General features: G+C 42.8%; 1 protein-coding gene across 1 annotated transcript in view; it reads left to right on the top strand.

The window, feature by feature from the left end:
* CACNA2D4 (calcium voltage-gated channel auxiliary subunit alpha2delta 4) overlaps positions 1-22,588 on the top strand; it is a 169,673-nt gene that overhangs the window by 130,670 nt on the left and 16,415 nt on the right. Inside the window, exons 27-32 of the mRNA XM_088676809.1 lie at positions 5,961-6,022; positions 7,809-7,823; positions 13,768-13,812; positions 19,338-19,400; positions 20,364-20,434; positions 21,559-21,634. Coding sequence (XP_088532935.1) covers positions 5,961-6,022; positions 7,809-7,823; positions 13,768-13,812; positions 19,338-19,400; positions 20,364-20,434; positions 21,559-21,634 — 332 coding nt within the window. The remainder of the gene's footprint in view (positions 1-5,960; positions 6,023-7,808; positions 7,824-13,767; positions 13,813-19,337; positions 19,401-20,363; positions 20,435-21,558; positions 21,635-22,588) is intronic.

Below are 22,588 nucleotides of genomic sequence, written 5' to 3'. Positions count from 1 at the left end.
TATTGGTTTATTCTGCCACCAAAGAAAGATCTAAGAGTGGTGACCTTCCTTCTTGGCCATAAGCATTGATGGTAGGCTAACAAGCTTTTATATTTACATAGATAAATTAATATACCCCCAAAGGCCAACTGAAATGCACATCCTTTGGTGCCTGACAGATTCTGAGCAGTGATGGAGACAGTTGGCATCTTCCCTGAACAGGCATTCGACAGTTGTCATACCACAATGGAAAAGGCCATATCCTACCTGCCCACGTTTCTCATATGTTAATCTTGCTGTTCAAGAAGTACATATGGGCAGATGTTTTACTGAATCATTTATTGTAATAAATTCAGAAAATGTGAGTCGGAGAACTTGTCAATTTCTCAGACTCACACCTTTTGAAAACATTTTCCTTACAAGTGAAACCCTTGGCAATGGTTACCCCGTGTTGTCATTTAAGTTACACAGGGCTGTCAAGTTCCAAACTGCTTTTGGGGATTGATCTGGCACATAAGCTGCTACCAGGATATCCCTGGTCTGAGGCCTTCTATATCCGGCTTCTCTCAGAAACATTTCTACCTGGGTGTTGTTGTTTAGTCGTTTAGTCATGTCTGACTCTTCGTGACCGCATGGACCATAGCACACCAGGCACTCCTGTCTTCCACTGCCTCCCACAGTTTGGTCAGACTCATGTTGGTGGCTTCAAGAACACTGTCCAACCATTTCGTCCTCTCCTTGTGCCCTTGTGCCCTCCATCTTTCCCACAGCAGGGTCTTTTCCAGGGAGTCTTCTCTTCTCATGAGGTGGCCAAAGTATTGGAGCCTCAGCTTCATGATCTGTCCTTCCAGTGAGCACTCAGGGCTGATTTCCTTAAGAATGGATAGGTTTGATCTTACTGCAGTCCATGGGACTCTCAAGAGTCTCCTCCAGCACCATAATTCAAAAGCATCAGTTCTTCAGCGATCAGCCTTCTTTATGGTCCAGCTCTCACTTCCATACATCACTACTGGGAAAACCATAGCTTTAACCTGGGTAAAGGTAAAGGGACCCCTGACCATTAGGCCCAGTCGTGACCGACTCTGGGGTTGCACGCTCATCTCGCATTATTGGCCGAGGGAGCCGGCGTATAGCTTCCAGGTCATGTGGCCAGCATGACAAAGCCGCTTCTGGCAAACCAGAGCAGCACATGGAAACGCCGTTTACCTTCCCGCTGTAGCGGTTCCTATTTATCTACTTACATTTTGACGTGCTTTCGAACTGCTAGGTTGGCAGGAGCTGGGACCAACCTGGGTAGAGATACCCTTTTAAATTATGTAATGTGTCCCTTTTAAATTAAGTAAAATTGTGACTAGGAAAGGAGATGTGTCCCGTCCATTTCTGCATGTTTTTGAAGGACAAGCTGCAAGTAATAGAGAAGTAATACAATGTAGGTTAGGATCCATATACGGTAGCTAGTTTGGTGTACTGAAAGGGGCTTTTCGTTGTGTTCTCGAACACCTTCCTTTCTTCCTGCCTTCCTTTTCACATGGTAAGTTGCTTTTTAATCCAAGGGAAGCTTAGTGTTAGAGGCAATTGAATACCACTTGCTGGGAATCACAGGTGGGGAGAATGCTGTTGCACTCAGTTTTGGCTTATAGGTTTCTCATTGGCATTTGGTTTGTCACTGTGGTTCAGCATGGTTTTTTCCTATGCTCTTTTTATTATTAATTTTTTTGTTCACTTTTCTTTTTCTATCATTACATACATCTCATATCAATAGCATTTATGTTACATCACATCTTCCCTCCCCTCCTGGGCTTCCCCCAACTTCCACTTCTGGTTTGTTTCCCTCTTGTTACATACTGCTGTTTCTTAAGAATCTACTATATCATCTCTTTTATTGTTTTAAATGTTCTTTGTTAATAAAGCTGTGAGTGTTTATTTAAATCCTGCCATCAAGTCAATAGTCTTTGTTTCTGCAAGTACCCGTATGTTATAAATGGTTCCCACTCTTTTTCAAAGTTACTGTTGTCTTTTTCTCGAAGTCTGTTGATTTTGCCAGTTCTGCATAGTTCATCAATTTCTCTTGCCATTGTTCTTAAATTGGAATTTCTCCAGTCTTCCACTTTTGTGCTATCAGAATTCTCACCGCCGTAGTAGCATACATAAATAGTGTCCTCTTCTCTTTCAGCAGATCTTGGCCTAAAATACCTAACAGGAAAGTCTGGTTGTTTAACAAATGTTATTTTCAACATTTTCTTCAATACATTATATATCATTTCCCAATACAATTTTTCATTTTTACAATCCTACCACATATGATAAAAAGCACCTTTAGCCTCGCACCTTCAACACTCTCTTTCTTTTCACTTTTATACATTTTTGCCAATTTGACTGGTGATATGTACCATCTATACATCATCTTCATATAATTCTCTCTCAACAATATACAATCCGTAAATTTCAAATTTGCTTTCCACAATTTTATCCAATCTTCAAATTATATATTGTGACCTGTATCTTGTGCCCATTTAATCATTGCCTATTTTACTTATTCATCTTTAGTTTCCCACTCCAAAAGGATATTATATGCCTTTTTTAATAGTTTTGAATTTTCTTCTATCACTTCCTTTTGGAATTTGGAAACTGAATATGAAAAACCTTTCCTATTTTCCTCTTTGAAGATGTCCTTTAGCTATCTATGGTGCAACCAACTTTGAAGATGGTCCTTTATTTCTTCATATTATTTCAGTTTTAGTTTTCCTTCTTGTTCTACCAGTAAGTCTCTATATGTTGGCCATTCTCCCTTTCCACCCTAATGTTTTAAGTGACAATGCCTCAATAGATGATAACCACCAAGGTGTCTTAGGTTCTAATAAGTCTTTATATTTTTCCCACACTGGTTTTTCCTATGCTCTTACACATGCACTCTATGCATAAATGCATGCAGCCCGAACAGTGACAAGTGCCATATCTGGTATCGGTAGCTTGAGTACAAATTGCTGTACAAGAATGTACTACATGGCTAGCCCTGAACTTTGGCTTGCTTCCTACTTCCACTCCACCTGCACACAAACTTCCCTGTCCCCCCCCCCCCATTTATCTACCTCCTCCATTTGTTGTAATGAAGCATATTAACTACTTAGTAAACTTCACTTTTGACATAACTGTATTGTATTGACCCTCCTGCTAATTACTAAATGCAGTGGGATTTACTTGTGTATTCTGTAGGACAGATGGAAAATAGATTCTTCTTTGCCATGTTTTTCATTCCCTTTGCACAATCTGCCAGGATTTAGATTTCTTCTGGTGAAAACATGAAACGCTTAGTACTTTCATGTTCTTCCAAGGTTTGTTGTTCTGGCATTATCCACTCAAGAGTTGTACGAAAGCTGCAGGCCAGTGATATGATCTAGTTGTGATAAAGGAAATGGTTCTCACTTGAAATGGTTTCAAGGGATAACATGGAATTTACCCTGTGTACAAAGGCAGAATGTCTTTAAAACCAAATCTGCAAACAACCTCATTTACAGCCTATGATGTTTTCCCATCAAATAGCACCAGAGGGATATTAGTTGCAGGTCCTTACCAAATAATATGGGTTTTGCATGGGTAAGTGCTCAGGAACTAGTAAAATTGGAGGAGGAGGATGGTGGTGATTGCAGTATCCCAACCCTCAAAATGATTAGAACCAGGTCCTGGCGAAATGTAATTATTCCTTTTACAAGCAACTCCGCAGCAATAAGCACTGCTGTTTTGAATATTGTTGCTGTGTTGCATGCTCCTATTGTTTCTATGATTTAGCTGGTGAATAATATACTCCTTCCTGTACCAAAATACCTGTGCCATCTTGAAGCCTATTTTTAAAATTTATGTTTTATTTTAATTTTACTTTTTTTAGAGGTTCATAGTTTCCCCACTGTAGTACTGAAAGAGTTACGTGAACCCACTCCATTAAAGAGTGGGGATAAATAAATCCTATCCCTCCAGCATAACAACTGCTGATAATTTTAGAATGGGTTGTCTTTTGTTTTACCTTTTTCACCTGTGCAATCCACCTCACCAATACTGGGTAAAAAAAGAGAAATGGCACAGGAGTGACATAAGCTGCAGTCCTATGCATATTTACCTGGGAATAAGGCCCATTGTGGGTTATGATAGATCTCTGAGGATGGATCTATAGTAGTAGAATTGTTGTTGGCATCCATCTGTTTCAGAAGACAATGTAGGAGTGCACTTTTGGGGGTGAAGTCAAACTGTTGGAAGCTTACATCGCCTGCTGTGGCTGTAGAGATCAATATGGGAGAGATGTGTTTCGTTGCAGCTGGGGCAGATGAAGATATCTGGTTGTGCTGCTGCAGATGCCCTATGGAATTTCTTCTATCTGTGCTCCTCTCAGTGGTCATTCCTCCTCTGGTCACTGCTATGGCAAAACAGCTCAACCTACTTCCCCCTTCCGTATTTTAAATCTCCCTTTTATTTTATTCTTTTATTTTAATGTCATTTTATTTTTATTATTACAAGAATTGCCACAAAAAACTTTAATTTAAAAATAAGGATCAGGTACAAGCTTTGATCCATGATAACATGGAGATTCACTACTAGTCAGAGTAGACAGTTCAGAGTTAAGTGGACAATTTGATTACCGTAATTAGGTACAAAGGAGTTCTCTATCTTCCTGTGTTTTGAGTAAATACAGGATGTATAGATTAGCACTGTAAAAGTGGCAGGAGAGTATTTCTCATGGTTATTCTCACCTCCAGCCAGGCTCCTCTATTCTTTCCCACGGGGGCCAGACTTGTGCTCTTTCTTTGCTGGCTCCTGCTTAGCACTCAGGCTGAAACCTGCCTTTTATTATTCTGTAAAGATCCTCATTGCTGCCTCTTCAGAGTAACTCAATGAATATTTAGCCAATAATGCCAGGGAAAAATTCAGTCTCATCTTTTCTACTTCCATTACATCCTTACAAGTTAGACCCAGATGAATCTTGTGTCTTGTCTTGGTTGTGCATGTTCAGGGAGTTCAGGCAGCTGTAGGAAATAATTCCCTTCCTTATTCCACAACAGTCAGATTCGTTTTATTATAAGAATGCTCTAAGATGTACCAGCGGTAGAAACATGGCATGAAGGACACTGATACCATGGCTCCAAGAGCAAAAATGATGTACTCTGCCCCTGATGCTGGCTGCCAGGTTCAATGTACACATAGCACAAAACTCTTTCCTCTATGGTTTTCACGCTTTCAAAGCTGCATTCCAGCATCAGATTCCAAGAATAAAGAGGCTAGTGTGGCATGAAGTTTCAGATCTTACCTCTGCCATGAACACATTATATGACTTTAGGCAGACAACAGATGAGAAAGATTCGCCTCTCCAAGAACGGAAGGTAATTTGAAAATGCAAGCACTGCTCCTACTGTGTACTTTTGCCTCTGGTAAAAAGATTTTGCAGAGTTTTTATACATTTTCCAAAAGCCTTTGGACTAAAAGCTCCTTTGGAACAAACAAAATACATGTAGAGAACTTGGGAAGCAATACTTGTCTCCTGCCACTTTCAGCTCTCCTTAAGAATTACTGTATTTTCTGTTTTCAGCCTAAGAGTCTTCCTATATTGCACTTTTGAATCATGATTAAATCAGATGGCTTTTATAATCTGCAGCAACCCAAGGGGAAAGTGTTTTGGCAGCCTGTTGTATCTTGGTAGTGTTTAGTGGGAGGCAGGTGTCTGTACTTCAGCACAGCAGTTGATGTTTCCGTTTGCATCACCTTGTTAAACCCCTGACTCTCACTTTATGTTCTGACTCAGCATTTACCTGTCATTTACACTTGGAAATGGTGTGATTTTTTTTCTGGTGACTGCATGGAAATATTTAGTTTCTTTCCCTAACATATCTCTCTCTCTCTCTCTCTCTCTCTCTCTCTCTCTCTCTCTCTCTCTCTCTCTCTCTCTCTCTCTCTCTCTCTCTCTCTCTCCCCAACCTCCTTGTTTTGTTTCCCCATAGCTGTGGGTGTGCAAATTAAACTAGAATTTCTTCAGCGCAAGTTTTGGATGGCTACACAGCAGGTAAGAATGCTGAAGTATAGTGCAAAAACAGAAGGTGATACATGGTGATGTTTTACTTGCCACATTTCCACAAAATCCTTTGTAAAATGTGTATTAAACAGATTTGTGCAATAGATTAGTTTTTAAATGAGACGTTTTGCTAATCCTTTGACAACTTTAATTCTGCATCAGCTGCCAGTCTGTTCTCAGAACGTCATGTTAACAGAACGTCCCAAGCCTGGCATGGCATTAAATCCACTGCCGACACATTTAATTGTGGAATTATGTTTGTACCGATTCAGCCCTTCAAAATCTTGTTTGGTTTTAGGCAGAAAGTTTACCGACTCCCCTCTACCATCCTGATTGCACTGCACTCCATCATGCTGTCTCTGCTTAATGAAGATCAGGGGTCAGCAACCTTTTTCAGCCGTGGGCTGGTCCACCGTCCCTCAGACCATGTCGTGGACTGGAATATTTTTTTTGGGGGGGGGGACAAATTCCTATGCCCCACAAATAACCTATAGATGCATTTTAAATAAAAGGACACATTCTACTCATGTAAAAACACGCTGATTCCTGGGCCGTCCACAGGCCGGATTTAGAAGGCGATTGCTCCGCATCCGGCCCCCAGGCCTTAGGTTGCCTACCCCAGATGGCCATTCATTCTACCTCAAACTATTTTCTTAAGGCTGAATTTGAAAGGGTGTTGTTGATATAATCTAATAGTACTGTGGTTGTGAGCGCTTTCTGTACTATTGGTTGCGTTTGCTGCCAGTTCACTTCAGGGCTTAATTTAACATGCCCACACAAGTGTTTAAAGCCCCAAATACCTGAAGACTGCTTCCTTTCCTATAGAGCCTATTGGGTGTTAAGAGGTGCCCCTCTTGATAGTTTCGTTCAGGGCCGGCTCTAGGGGTAGGCTGGGTGGCGCGGGGGTGAGGGCGCCGGCCCGGCAGGGGGGCGTCGCGCAGCAGAGCCGTGCAGAAGCCGTGCTGCGCCCTGCGCCCACCCACCAGCCACAACAAGAAACGGGGCGGAGCGGGGGCGCCGGAGCAATCTCTGCACCACGGCGCCAGGGCGCCCGACATGGTTGAGACGGCCCTGGTTTCGTTGCCCCAGAAGCTTGGAATGGTGGTAGCCTGGGAAAGGGCATTCTCTTTGGCTGCCCCTGCTGAAGACACACCTTTTTTACACTGGCATTTGACACCTGAGATGTATATTTTTAGGACCCACCCTATTTTTGTGATTGTGTCATTTTAAACTGTTTTTAAGTTGTATTTTAGGTTGTTGTAACCCACTCTGGGACCTTAAGGTGAATGCAGGAAAAATTAAATTAACCACCACAACAAGCACATTCATCCCACAATCACAGACATTTGAGGGAAAGGTGCACATTGAGAACTACCTCCACCCCCCACCCCCTGCCCAAAAGATGACTGTCTAGTTGAGAATAAATGGAGGCTAAAACTTCATTCCCAGAGGGAGAAGTGCCTTAAATAAGTAGTTCAGTTTAAGAACTTGGCATTATCAGCCTCCTTACATGTGTGCATTTATACATTATTATATACTATACAAAGTTTAGCTGGGAATGAGAAAGTGATGATTGAGGGTGCTGAAAAGAAACTTGCTCACATTTCTGGCTCTGTTTCCAGCACCCATTCATTTGTAGGAAGCCTTCTCTTAGTTCACTGGCCGTCAATAATGGTTCAATAAGAAGTCACTAATGGACATTTTGTCTCCTCTTTCCACTTCCATTCCATGTTCTGCAATGCTCTGCGTGTCAATGGTTCCATATACCATCTTCCAGCCCAATGACACTGATGTAAGTAAGGAGCTTTGAAGGCCAAGAGATTTCCCAGAAGCCCTTTTCTGTGTGTGCTTCATGAAACTTTGATAGTCATGTGTCATTTGTGTGTCAGGAGTTGGGTTGAATACATTTATATGTACAGTAACTAAATATTGCAGACAAACCAAAGCAAGTTGCCAAGAAGCACTAAAGAGTGTGACTCAAATAATGGGAAAAGTTTGAAGGTTCAGAAATAGCTTGATACCTATGAAGTCACCAGAGGCCGATGAGCTTTAACATGTTTCATGAACAAGTACATTTTAAGCTTTTCCACCCCAGCAGGCCTAGAGCAACAGCTAGAGTTACAAAGCCTTGATTCTGATGCAATTGAGCTCACGGTCCGATTTCAGTCCTGTGCAACTTCTAAACAACTTTGCAAATAAGTTCACAATAGTTACTAGCCTTGCTGTGGCATCATCAGATGAAGTTTGATCTTTTCAGAGCTATGGATTTAGCCCACTTTCTAAGACATGGCTTCTAAGAACAGAATACTGATCTGTTTCTCCAGAATGTATTCCTTCTAGTTGCTCCTTTGTGACAGTGGAGGCTGGGGCACAACTAATCAGCTTCGTTGCCTGTTGAGAGTAGACATTGCTTCCAGAAGACCAGGTGGAGAGGTTTGTTTTTTAAAAAACTGAAAGAGTATTTGCCCACCCCACCCCCACCTCCCTTTCAGGCTGTCAGTCTACACCTAGGTGAACTATTTTCTTAACATGGACAAAAAGATTATTTTGTCTTTGTGATAGATATGACACTCCATATGATGCAAAGCCAATCAGAAGCGTTTAATGGAATTTCTACAGCCTACCAGCTTAATTAATATGCAGGTGGGCCATGGAAGGGTAAACAGACTAGTGGGAATCTGATTATCACAATCAGTTCTTGTCTCCAGGAAATATTTGCATTCCTGTCTGACAGGATTGTGCAGCTTAATCAAAGAATGGGATTCAGTTGGTGCTGAGTTGAATCTACATCTCAAATTAGCTGTCTGGGTGCCCTAACCTCTTGCTCTAATGCACAATGACAAGGCAATAAAGAAAGTTTCAGTCAGGATGACAGCTTATTTTATCCAGTACAAATCAAGAAAATGTCTATATCTAATAGAAACATATGGCAGTATCTTTGCCACAGGCACCATGAACCAGAGCTGACAGGGCTCTTTTTCGCACCTTTAAATAGCCTGCTATTTTTTAAAAGGGGTTGCTACTTCTCCCCTCTCCCAGACCTCTACAATAGAGCTGCACAATACCTCAATCTCCAAGCGGTGTGAGGTTCCAGGTGCTTACCCAGGGCCCATGTTTCCTTTTGGAAATGAGGCACCATGGTTTGTTTACACATATACACAACGTGAGCCTAAGATGGAGGGGTTCACAGCATTAACACCTCCCGAAAGGTCTTGTTTCTCTCATAGCTGCTGCCTTGGATTCCAACAGAAATCAACCATTGTGCTGTGACTCTCTCTCCAGCTTCCTGCCTTTACCAGCCTGCAGCCTTTTTTCCTCTAGGTCACATCACAACCAACTCTAAACTCTGGCTTTTGTTCTTCTAACTAGCTCAGAGTTGGAGGCATACCTGCCAAGTTGCTGTCAGAGAAATAAGGGACTGGGCCGGAAATAGCAGACCGGATGTAGCGCTGCCGCCATTTTTGTACTGGGCGGAGCATGCTCAGAAGTGACTTTTGATGCTGCTTTGCCCAGTTCCAAAATGGCCGCCACGCCAGAAGTCGCACTGCAGCCATTTTGGAACTGGGCAAAGCAGCATCAAATGTCGCTTCTGGGCATGCTCCGCCCAGTTCCAAAATGGCCGTCGCACCAGAATAAACCGGGGGAAAAGAAAAAAAATCCATTTTTTCAGCTAGGAACAGCTGGGAAAACGGGGATTTCCCGGGGAAAATGGGAGAGTTGGCAGCTATGGTTGGAGGATGGCCTCCACCCATTTGCCATCTGGCACAGAGGCCCCTCTCCTTGGCTTTCTTAAGGGCCCATTACCCTTCCTTTGTTTTCTTAATGGCCCATCTCCCAGGCAACCTCCTAAGCACAAGAAGATGGGTCTAGGAATTAGGAGTCTGGCATCCTGTTTAACTCCCTAAGGCTTGCTTAAATTCTAACACCTACTGGACCCAGGAATTTAGGGGAGCCTGGCAGCCACAAACTCATAACAATAAATACTTCTGTGGATATTTCAGTGTTCCTGGTTTATATAGCAATTCATATAAGAAAATTTCAATCTGTTTCTTTTTGTGTGTGTCCCTTCTCTAAAATTGGGGAACACTGCTCATTTCCTAATAAAATCTGAAGGCAGCCCTGTTTAGGGAAGCTTTTAAAGTTTAGTAGATTATTGTATTTTAATACTTCTGTTGGAAGCCACCCAGAGTGGCTGGGGAACCCAGCCAGATGGGCAGGGTAATAATAATAATAATAATAATAATAATAATAATAATAATAATAATAATAATAAATTTTAACTGGGATTTGGTCTCCTGATGGAGGAGTAAGCAGCTTTGGGGAGATAGACACTGTCAGACACTCCCTTTCCTCTATGTCTTAATTGGGTCAAAAGAATGAAAATGGAGCTCTCCAATTAAATCACAGTGATTATCACTCAATCATCTATGTGTCTTCACACTTGCTGGTTTGATTGACAGCAATAGGGTGCCTTTGGCAGTACTTTTATTGACAGATTTTCCCAATCTGTTCCATTAACCACGGAGCAGGCATGTGATTCCTGGGCTAATGTGCATTTTTTTTTAAATGGCTGATCCACATTAAGAAGTTCCATGATTTCTTCAATTATTGTTGTTCTTTAATAAAAAGACAACATTTTCACCAGCTTCTCCCTTGTGCATCTTAGATGCTAACAGTCCTCTGTTAAAAAAAGAAAAGAAAAGTGAAAAAGACAGATCTATTTATTTAGTGCAGGAATATGGAACCTTCTGTAGCTGACAGGCAGATATTTCCCCACCTCTGCTGGCCAGATTTGACAATTTGGCGGAACCATTCTCCTGTCAAGCCTGATGTCACTGTGATAGCCCCAATTGTTGGGACTTCAGCATAAGCTGATTGAAAGCCATTTTTAAGCAGCCCTGAGCTGCTCTTTAAATGTTCAAAAACTGGGGTTTCAAAGAACAGAGTGGGGCTACTTGCAAAGGGGCTGTCAAACAGCTCCATGTTGCACTTTGGTCATGTGCATCTATTCCCTGCAGGGGATTTTGGTGTATGCAGCCAAGCTGAGCAGGGTTTAACCCGCTGTGGGTTAAACCACAGAGCCTATGGCTTGCCAGTCAGGTCGGCGGTTCGAATCCCCGCGACGGGGTGAGCTCCCGTTGTTCGGTCCCAGCTCCTGCCAACCTAGCAATTCGAAAGCACCTCAAACTGCAAGTAGATAAATAGGTACCACTGTGGCGGGAAGGTTAACTGCATTTCCGTGCGCTACTCTGGTTCGCCAGAAGCGGCTTAGTCATGCTGGCCACATGACCTGGAAGCTGTACACCGGCTCCCTTGACCAATAAAGCGAAATGAGCACCGCAACCCCAGAATCGGTCACGACTGGACCTAATGGTCAGGGGTCCCTTTACTTTTATCTATCTCTGATGAACAGGAGTTAAAACCTGCTGCTTTGTATATGTGTACAAAGGGGGTGCAAATGGGCTTTCAAACAGCCTCATGCTGTGCATTGGCTGCATGTGGCTCTTCCCCTTCCCAGAAGGGGAATTGATTCATGCAGCCAAACTGAGCAGGATTTAATCCCTGCTCATCAGCTGATGAGAGAGGGCTAAAACCTGCTGCTTCTGCTGTGTATACTATTTGATAGCTGGGGAACAGCCAACATAAAATCAACCCCCCACCCACCCCTGCCCATCAACTGGAGTGACATCAGCTGATTGGCAGATGGGCATAGTTTTGGGTGTTTTTTGTTTTGTTTTGTTTTTGAAAAATTGGTTCATGTTCCAAATTTCCTCCACTGGGAGGCCTCACAGTTTGAAGGTTCCTCACCCTGATTTAGTTCCTCTATAAACAGTGTTTCCATGTGCTGCTCTGGCTCCGCCAGAAGCAGCTTAGTCATGCTGGCCACATGACCCGGAAAAACTGTCTGCAGACAAATGCCAGCTCCCTCGGCATCCCCAGAGTTGTCCACAACTGGACTTAACTGTCAGGGGTCCTTTACCTTTACCTTTTTATAGACTGCTTAGTATCCACAGATCTTGAAGCAGTTTGCAATACCAAAAATCCAAATACATCTAAATACATACATAGACAAGAAGCCAACTTTCAGAAGATTCAAATACATAAACATGCAGTATCCATACCCATAATAAATCCACTCCACTTAAATTTGGGGAGGAGTTGTGGTGGACCATGTGGCTGCCCACTCCCCTCCGGGAGCGGGGGATGTAGTCCCACGTTGCCCGGAGGATCCCGGCCATGTCATCAACCAGCCAGCCAATCCGCTGGCTGGGGAGGCGTGGCCAGGATCCATTTAAACGGAGGCGCGAGCCAGAGAGCTTCCTCTTGGCTTGCGTCCTTGATCTCCCACCCACCCTTCCTAATTTGCAGGTTTTCTTATCTGACTTTGCTATGGACCTCAGTCGCCATTGAGGGGCCTGGTAGGAATTTTTCTACTTGGCAAATTGGCATGGGTTTGGTTTTCACCTACCTCATAGCAATTGTCATAACTTTGTAAGGTTTTGCAGTTAGGCATTGATGGGGGAGGGGAGGTGTGGCCATCACCTGCCCCTCCAGGCTTAAGGGTATTCCGTTAAAGGAATCCGGGTGTGTGGATCTTGTTTGAAGCCTGAGGCAGGGCTAGGGCCATGTCACGACCCCATTGGGAACCCTGGGGGAGCTCGAGTTGGTTTGCATCGACGGGGCCAAAATCTGCCCAATTACATTAACCTAATATCTGTGTCCTGGTGTTTTATTCATCAACGAGGGGGTGGTTACGGGGTCTCAACATGCAATAACAAACTAGTGTGTAGCATGCTAAAATCTTCCAACCAACATAAAACTCACAGTTTATGCAACCCCTCACAACATATTCCTCCAGTAATTTCCAACAACAGATTTATCATCCAACGCATGGCAGGAAACACACATGGAAGAATTGTACTGGACAAATCAGTAAGCACAGAATGAATGATAATTATGAAACCTACAGGCACCAACAATATTTTCTTACTCACCATTTAACCCTCCATGTATTGTTAAGTTCAGTGCTGTGACACATGTCAACTTTGGTTCACTGCAGATCTCCAGCTGAAGCAAATGGACAGTGCCCGAGGACACTATACAATGTTCATATATCATCTGTCAAACTGTTACCAGAAAACCAAAGGCAGCCAACATTGTCACTGCTTTCTCCATTGTGTAACCATCTTTATTATTACTATCAAGGGCATCTGGTTCTGCCATGTTTACCTACACTGAAATTTGCTTTGATGCACCAAATAGTCATCATTCCACACTGAACACAGCATATGAAGCGACAAACATGTATCTAACACATAAGAAGCAAGTACCAGGGAGTGGTATTTGTTCCAAACTCCTAGGCTCATGTTGCTTGTATGTCTGCATATGTATGTCTCAGTTGGAAACATTTCAGAAAAGTCATGGTGAACAAGGCATGGTGAAGAAGCTTAATCCAATTTAAGATAAAATACAGCATAACCACATTCACATAAAGAACAACTGCCACTCTAGGAAGCTGAGCTGAAGAGACGACTGGGACACTTCTTTCATAGGCTTACTTAAAATGATCCTTCTTGTGGAGAAAGCCGAAGGGGATGTAACACACCAGCATATGATGTGCAAATATTGCCTGAATTAGACATGCCTGTTCCTTACTCCTGTAAAAATACCTAATGATGCCCAGGTAAATGCAGTCTAAAGTGAGACACCATTTAACTTCTCCTCTTGTATTCCAGTGCAGTGATGTGGATGGTCTGTGTCCCTTGAACTGTCAAGATGACGTAAGTTGCTAGGTTTATTTAAAAAAAAAATGTTCAGATCTATAATTAAGGAAATGTAACTTGAGGGTTCTGTGACTCAGGATCATTATTATTCCCCTGTTGCTTTTTATTTGCTTGGCTAGTTTTCGTTTTTTACAGATGGGGGAAAGAGATGGTTCATTGCTGAGGGCCATTCTCTTTGCCTGAGATCCAAACCAGATATGGTAGGGCAGCCATCAAAAATAAAATGGGTGGGCCTATTCCTTGCAAGAGGGAAGAGAGAAAAACTCCCTGTGTTCTATGCTTTAAGCAGTTTTCTCCTAGTTCATTTTTGACACCAGACGTGAGCTGGACAAATTGAGTAAAGCGGAAGAGCACAGAGAGATAAGATGGGCAGGGAGATCAGGTTTCGACTTTCCTCTACACATGTTTTCCCCATGTAAATGATAGGCCTGAACCCCATGAAGTAGGGATGTGGATAAAGTACATGTCCAGTTTGGTCCCTAGCCAGAATTTGAACCCAGTTGGCTCTATATATGTAAATTATCTACAGGCCACTAATCAGCCTAACGTCTCAGAGCTGTTTAAAATGTAAACAAAAGAAAATGCATTAGTTTTTATTGCATTCTTAGCCCATCCTTTCCTCAATAAATGCAAAGGTGAATATGGTTCATTCTCTTTTAGACTCCAAGGTATGTTAGAATGGGGGGGGGGGCTGGTCCAGGGTTACCTAGCAAACTTCATAGCTAAACAAGGATCTGAACCTCGTTTCCTCAGTTACAGACCAGCACTCAAGGCAAGAAGCCTTAAAAATACATCCATGAAGTTTCTGATAAGACAATGTGGCTCTGAAAAATGGCATGTGGTAAAAACCTCTTGAGGGTTTTATGTGGACTGGAAGAACTTTGACTTTCATAATTCTAGAATTCATTTAGAAAGCTTACAGAATTGCAGTGCCCCATATTATTCCCAAATATCAATTGTGTATTGAGAGTGTCATGAGGTTTAATTAATTGTTATGAAAACATTGTGAGAACCACAGCTATGACTAATTATGCAAATAAGCATGTGAATATAGTGTTCATTCAGGCTTAAGCAGTGTGTGGACCGAGAACTCCCAGAAGTGCAAGCTGGATTTCAAAGGGGCAGAGGAAGCTGAGACTAAATTGCAAACATGCGCTGGATTATGGAGAAAGCTAGAGAGTTCCAGAAAAAACATCTACTTCATTTCTCTAGCCTGCAGTTGCTTTTTTAATGAGTTCCTGGACTTGTACCTTGCAGTACACTGCTGTGTTTACTTTGCCCCAAAGATGCTACAAAGAATGCTAAGAGTCTAGGCAGAACTGCATGAGCTCTATGAAGCCAAATGGAACAGGATTCTGGGATAGCCTCACATGAGCCCCCAAATATGCTTTACTTTTGGGGGAAAACAATATGGAGTATAAGCTTACAATGTTGTTGTTTAGTCGTTTAGTCGTGTCCGACTCTTCGTGACCCCATGGACCATAGCACGCCAGGCACTCCTGTCTTGCACTGCCTCCCGTAGTTTGGTCAAACTCATGTTCGTAGCTTCGAGAACACTGTCCAACCATCTTGTCCTCTGTCGTCCCCTTCTCCTAGTGCCCTCAATCTTTCCCAACATCAGGGTCTTTTCCAAGGATTCTTCTCTTCTCATGAGGTGGCCAAAGTATTGGAGCCTCAGCTTCACGATCTGTCCTTCCAGGGAGCACTCAGGGCTGATTTCCTTAAGAATTGATAGGTTTGATCTTCTAGCAGTCCATGGGACTCTCAAGAGTCTCCTCCAGCACCATAATTCAAAAGCATCAATTCTTCGGCGATCAGCCTTCTTTATGGTCCAGCTCTCACTTCCATACATCACTACTGGGAAAACCATAGCTTTAACTATACGGACCTTTGTAGACAAGGTGATGTCTCTGCTTTTTAAGATGCTGTCTAGGTTTGTCATTGCTTTTCTCCCAAGAAGCAGGCGTCTTTTAATTTCGTGACTGCTGTCACCATCTGCAGTGATCAAGGAGCCCAAGAAAGTAAAATCTCTCACTGCCTCCATTTCTTCCCCTTCTATTTGCCAGGAGGTGATGGGACCAGTGGCCATGATCTTGGTTTTTTTGATGTTGAGCTTCAGACCATATTTTGCGCTCTCCTCTTTCACCCTCATTAAAAGGTTCTTTAATTCCTCCTCGCTTTCTGCCATCAAGGTTGTGTCATCTGCATATCTGAGGTTGTTGATATTTCTTCCGGCAATCTTAATTCCTGCTTGGGATTCATCTAGTCCAGCCTTTCGCATGATGAATTCTGCATATAAGTTAAATAAGCAGGGAGACAATATACAACCTTGTCGTACTCCTTTCCCAATTTTGAACCAATCAGTTGTTCCATATCCAGTTCTAACTGTAGCTTCTTGTCCCACATAGAGATTTCTCAGGAGACAGATGAGGTGATCAGGCACTCCCATTTCTTTAAGAACTTGCCATAGTTTGCTGTGGTCGACACAGTCAAAGGCTTTTGCATAGTCAATGAAACAGAAGTAGACGTTTTTCTGGAACTCTCTAGCTTTCTCCATAATCCAGCGCATGTTTGCTATTTGGTCTCTGGTTCCTCTGCCCCTTTGAAATCCAGCTTGCACTTCTGGGAGTTCTCGGTCCACATACTGCCTAAGCCTGCCTTGTAGAATTTTAAGCATAACCTTGCTAGCGTGTGAAATGAGCGCAATTGTGCGGTAGTTGGAGCATTCTTTGGCACTGCCCTTCTTTGGAATTGGGATGTAGACTGATCTTCTCCAATCCTCTGGCCATTGCTGAGTTTTCCAAACTTGCTGGCATATTGGGTGTAGCACCTTAACAGCATCATCTTTTAAAATTTTAAATAGTTCAGCTGGAATATCATCACTTCCACTGGCTTTGTTATTAGCAGTGCTTTCTAAGGCCCATTTGACTTCACTCTCCAAGATGTCTGGCTCAAGGTCAGCAACCACACTACCTGGGGTGTACGAGACCTCCATATCTTTCTGGTATAATTCCTCTGTGTATTCTTGCCACCTCTTCTTGATGTCTTCTGCTTCTGTTAGGTCCTTACCACTTTTGTCCTTGATTATGGTAATCTTTGTACGAAATGTTCCTTTCATATCTCCAATTTTCTTGAACAGATCTCTGGTTTTCCCCATTCTATTGTTTTCCTCTATTTCTTTGCATTGCTCATTTAAGAAGACCCTCTTATCTCTCCTTGCCGTTTTTTGGAAATCTGCATTCAGTTTCCTGTATCTTTCCCTATCTCCCTTGCATTTTGCTTGCCTCCTCTCCTCCGCTATTCGTAAGGCCTCGTTGGACAGCCATTTTGCCTTCTTGCATTTCCTTTTCCTTGGGATGGTTTTCGTTGCTGCCTCCTGTATAATGTTACGAGCCTCCATCCATAGTTCTTCAGGCACTCTGTCCACCAAATCTAAATCCTTAAACCTGTTCCTCACTTCCACTGTGTATTCATAAGGGATTTGATTCAGATTGTATCTTACTGGCCCAGTGGTTTTTCCTACTTTCTTCAGTTTAAGCTGGAATTTTGCTATAAGAAGCTGATGATCTGAGTTACAGTCAGCTCCAGGTCTTGTTTTTGCTGACTGTATAGAGCTTCTCCATCTTTGGCTGCAGAGAATATAATCAATCTGATTTCGATGCTGCCCATTTGGTGATATCCATGTGTAGAGTCGTCTCTTGTGTTGTTGGAAGAGAGTGTTTGTGATGACCAGCTTGTTCTCTTGACAGAACTCTATTAGCCTTTGCCCTGCTTCATTTTGAACTCCAAGGCCAAACTTGCCAGTTGTTCCTTTTATCTCTTGATTCCCTACTTTAGCATTCCAATCCCCTGTAATGAGAAGAACATCCTTCTTTGGTGTCATTTCTAGAAGTTGTTGTAGGTCTTCATAGAATTGGTCAATTTCACTTTCTTCAGCACCGGTAGTTGGTGCATAAACTTGGATTACTGTGATGTTAAAAGGTCTGCCTTGGATTCGTATCGAGATCATTCTGTCATTTTTGAGATTGCATCCCATTACAGCTTTTGCCACTCTTTTGTTGACTATGAGGGCCACTCCATTTCTTTTACGGGATTCTTGCCCACAGTAGTAGATATGATAGTCACCCGAACTGAATTCACCCATTCCCTTCCATTTTAGTTCACTGATGCCCAGGATGTCGATATTTATTCTTGTCATCTCATTTTTGACCACATCCAGCTTACCTCTATTCATGGTTCTTACATTCCAGGTTCCTATGCAATATTTTTCTTTACAGCATCGGACTTTCCTTTCGCTTCCAGGCATATCCGCAACTGAGCGTCCTTTCGGCTTTGACCCAGCCGCTTCATCAGCTCTGAATCTACTTGTACTTGTCCTCCGCTCTTCCTCAGTAGCATGTTGGACGCCTTCCGACCTGAGGGGCTCATCTTCCAGCGTCATAACTTTTATATGCCTGTTGTCTTTGTCCATGGAGTTTTCTTGGCAGGGATACTGGAGTGGCTTGCCAGTTCCTTCTCCAGGTGGATCACGTTTAGTCAAAACTCTCCACTATGACCTGTCCATCTTGGGTGGCCCTGCATGGCATAGCTCATAGCTTCTCTGAGTTATTCAAGCCCCTTCGCCACGACAAGGCATTGATCCATGAAGGGGAAGCTTACAATAGCAGTGCAAAAGTACCACCAGTGCTCTGATATCAAATTCAGGAAACTTGTAAGCAAGCACAGAAATAACAAAACATCAGAGAGTCTTAGGTGATGTACACATTAGCAGTTTAAATCACAGCAAGGACATTCCTGCCCCCCGCCCCCCCACACACACACTGCACGTCAAGTCACATTTGTTAATTGTTGTACACACCAGAGAGGGGAGAGGGATGTCTTCACCCAACGTGAAGACCTGCCCCTATAGCACTCCCCCAAGCTCCTATTCATGAAACTGTCATCTGTGCATGCGCAATAGGGGGAGATTATTGGGTTGCTTTTAGTTTTTGTTATGTATTTTGTGCTTTTTATATTGTAATTTTATGTTGCGATCTGCCCTGAGATCTATGGGTATATGGCGATGTGCAAATTTAATAAATAATAATAATAGGTGTCTCAAGTGTACACAGCTCAACTTAATTGCTAAACGAATGTGGCTTGAGTTTCCTTTCAGATTAATGGCAGTCTATGGGGAAACACATCAAACAGTCGTATTTCTCAGGAAACTAGGGGATTTATCTGTTTTATTTATTTAACAAAATGCATATACTCCTTGAATGTAAAACAATAAAATTAACTTTAGAAATCTCTAAGCGGTTAGCTCTCTGTTGTGGGTAACATTGTGTGTACAGTACATGGATTCAAAAGCCAGTGGGGGGAGCAAACCGGAGCCAGAGTTAAAGGTAATGCCTTACATAAGACCACTAGAACTGTGGGAGCAGAATCCTAGCAGCTCACAGGGGAAGGCAGAAGGCTTCATACTAGGCAATATTGTCTTCTCTATAGCTGAAATTCCTTCCTCATTCTTTTTTTCTCTTCAGAATCTGAACTGCTTTCTCATTGATAATAATGGATTCATACTCATTTCCAAAGCCTCCAAACAGGTAAGATGTTTTCTGTGCTTACTTATAAAGCAGAGGCCTGTTTATAGAGCTGGGGGGCAGGGAGGAGCAAATTGGACAAGTCTGCAGGTTTCTTTTGTTAAGGCTTAAGCAAGGGGACTTCAGGTTCCCCCCCCCAAAAAAAAGAACAGTGAATACGTGCACTAATCACTTTTTAGACTTTGTGCAAATTTGTGAACCCCCCCAAGATAATTATATTTATTAACTATAATTGCACCCTGCCTTTCCAATAAGGAACTCAGGGTTGAGTTTTATCTTCTTTTAAACCAGGCCACATTACATTACCTCATGGTCCACTTTCTAGAAGCTGCATGCCAGCATTGGACAGGCCTAGAGGTAATAGTGGGTGGAGCAATGAAAGTGACTCTTGCACAATAGGCTACATCCTAGCCAGGGCCAGTTCACCCATGAGGTGGGTTGAGGCAGCTGACTAAGGCGGCAGAAGTCCAAGAGGTGGCACCCATTGCAGGCACCCTGCTCACCCCACCACCACTGCCAGTGGCAAAGAAGCAGCAATGGTAGCTTCCAGCGAGATCTCACCAAGATCTCTCTGGAATCCACTGTCTTCATGGATAGTGGGCACTGCTTCATCCTTACAACAACATACCATATAGTATGCCTGTACTGTATTACTATCCCCATAGTTTAGATGATAGGCTGAGAAATGATGACTTGTTTAAGGCCACCTGGTGAGTGCATGACTGAGCTAAGATTTGTATTTCATTTTTATTGACCATGGTGCCACACACTTCTCTAAACCCCGCTTTGCTAAACAGCCTGAGGACATAGCAGAGCACCACCTGCTTAAAGGGCTTGTTTTATGATAGTGGCAATATTAAGTATTTCAAACTCGTAGTGGGGATGGATTATCTGGACTGATAAAAAGCTGAGAAGGTTTATCCATAGTTTCTGCTTTTCTCTCTCTTTATCTCCCTGTGCTCGCAGACCAACAAATTTTTGGGAGAAGTGGATGGCTCTGTTATGGCCCAGCTCATAAACATGGGAATGTTCAAACAGTAAGTATTACTATCTCCTCCGTATTGATTTCCTTTCAGAGAAGAGCCTGGTTGAAGGAAAATGCCTTATCCCCATTGAGAATTATCACAGCTAAACATTAAAAAAGAGAATGAACACAGTGGGGTATGGAATATTGCCTCAGTTGTTAGGACTTGTTCACATTTGTTATCCATAGAAAGACTGAAGCATCTCCAGGTACATGCTCACATAGGCAAATGTAATGTGTGAACTGCATAATAATGGGTGCAGCCAGTACCGATTCTATGATTTGCAGCAGCCAAAGAAAGCATTGCTGCAGTAACAGGAATCACTCCTGATTATATCCACTGTCACACGGTTTGTGCACAACATGAACGAATGCAAAGTGTTACCTATTTTCATTTCCCTGCTTGCGTTCTAAGAATGCATGTTGAAAGATGGCAAACAAACAAACACACAAAAATACAGGCATGTATCTTTTTTTAAATGTCAGAAGTAACATTACATTACTGTGTAGCAATACAATTTCATGTGGCTTCATCTAGGCCATTTATGTTCCTGACTTGGAGGCCCTTACATGTTACCAGAACAGCATGGGAGCCCAGAACAATGTGAGCAAAGCTAACTGTGTTTGCTATTCCCATCCAATGTTTCCCTGTACAGCATAGTACAGGGCATAGGCTTTCAAACATTATATGCAACTCATCAATAGAGCACATGTTTCATATGCAAAGGTTCTAGGTTAAACCCCTGGCTTCTCTGGTGAAAACTTATGTGTAAAACTCTGTAGAGCTGCTGCCAGTCAGTGCAGACAATAATAAGCAAAATGATCTGTTATGGTGTAAAGGAGACCTTTGAAAGTCACCTTCAATCAGAATTTTAAAAGGTAAAGGACGCCTGGACAGTTAAGTCTAGTCAATGGCGACTATGCGCTGTGGTGCTCATCTTGCTTCAGGCCAAAGGAGCTGGCGTTTCCAAGTCATGTGGCCAGCATGACTAAACTGCTTCTGGTGCCACAGTGTTCCGTTGCACCACTGTACAATCAGAGTGCACAGTAGTGGGCTAGGCAGACTGGTGGACTCTTGGGCTAAGCTGGTGTGTTGAACACATGGGCCCACTTGTCAGTTTTGTTTTGTTTTTGCAGGGTGAAAATGTACGACTACCAAGCCATGTGTAAAATGCCCCACCACCACCATAGTGGTGCGCGCCCTCTTCTCAGTGTAAGTATCTGTAAGCATTCCTACATAATACATAAAACATGGAATGAAACATATTAGAACAGCATTGGTCCAGTTCTTTAAGTCATTCTGCTCCAGGGTGAGACCACCCCATGCCTCACCATCATTGCCAGGCATGGGGTGCAGGAGAGAGCTGTGTGAGGGCAGAAGTGCCTTTGCTTCCACTGCTGATTACACTGAGGGTGGAATCGTGCTTATCATCCTTGTCTTTGCTACAAGCCTGATTGCTTTTCCTGTGCTCTTATTTGAGGACTATGCAAGGACAGAAGAAGAAGCCAAGGCACGTCTGCCCTCATGTCCTCTTCCCCATGTACTCTGATTGTGGGGGCTGGACACAATTACGTCACTCATCTGATGACGCCAGTGAAGGCAGACTGGGAAGGGGATTTTAATTGTTTATTACAGGACAGGAGATTTCCCGGTTTTTCACCAATATCTTTTTGCTAGTGTCACAACAAAGATGATAATTAAAACCCTTTTGGTGGTCATTTTTTTAAACATCCAAATCCAGAGTGCTGCCATTCTGTGAGAAGGGAAGAAGGTTTCACACAGGGAAACACAGGGAAACAGTAGATTCCCAGTGCCACTTTTTGTCCTTCACCTATAGCCTGTGTGCTCAGAAAAATGTGGCACTTGCATAGTGAGAATATATTTCTGATCCTGCACCCAATAAGCTGTCTCCAATTTTCATTTCCCAAAGTAAGTAATTTCCACTCTGTTTCACACATGAATTTAGCTGGAGTCAGCAGACCAAGCAAAACAATTCCAAAATTCAATGGTGAAAGGCACAGGTAAAATTGACCCATCATTCTGCAATTGATCCTGGGATTTGTTTCATGCCACATGTATTGACCAAATAGCAGTACATGTGTATTAAGTTGGAAAAGATGGAAGATACCAGAGACAATGCATCCTGGGGATGGAAAGTAGCTGAAC

This window comes from Zootoca vivipara, chromosome 9 (genome assembly GCF_965207765.1).
Source record: "Zootoca vivipara chromosome 9, rZooViv2.hap1.1, whole genome shotgun sequence".
NCBI classification, from domain to species: Eukaryota; Metazoa; Chordata; class Lepidosauria; order Squamata; family Lacertidae; genus Zootoca; species Zootoca vivipara.
Note: the sequence above shows the minus strand (reverse complement) of the source record. Positions and strands in the feature narration are given on the sequence as shown.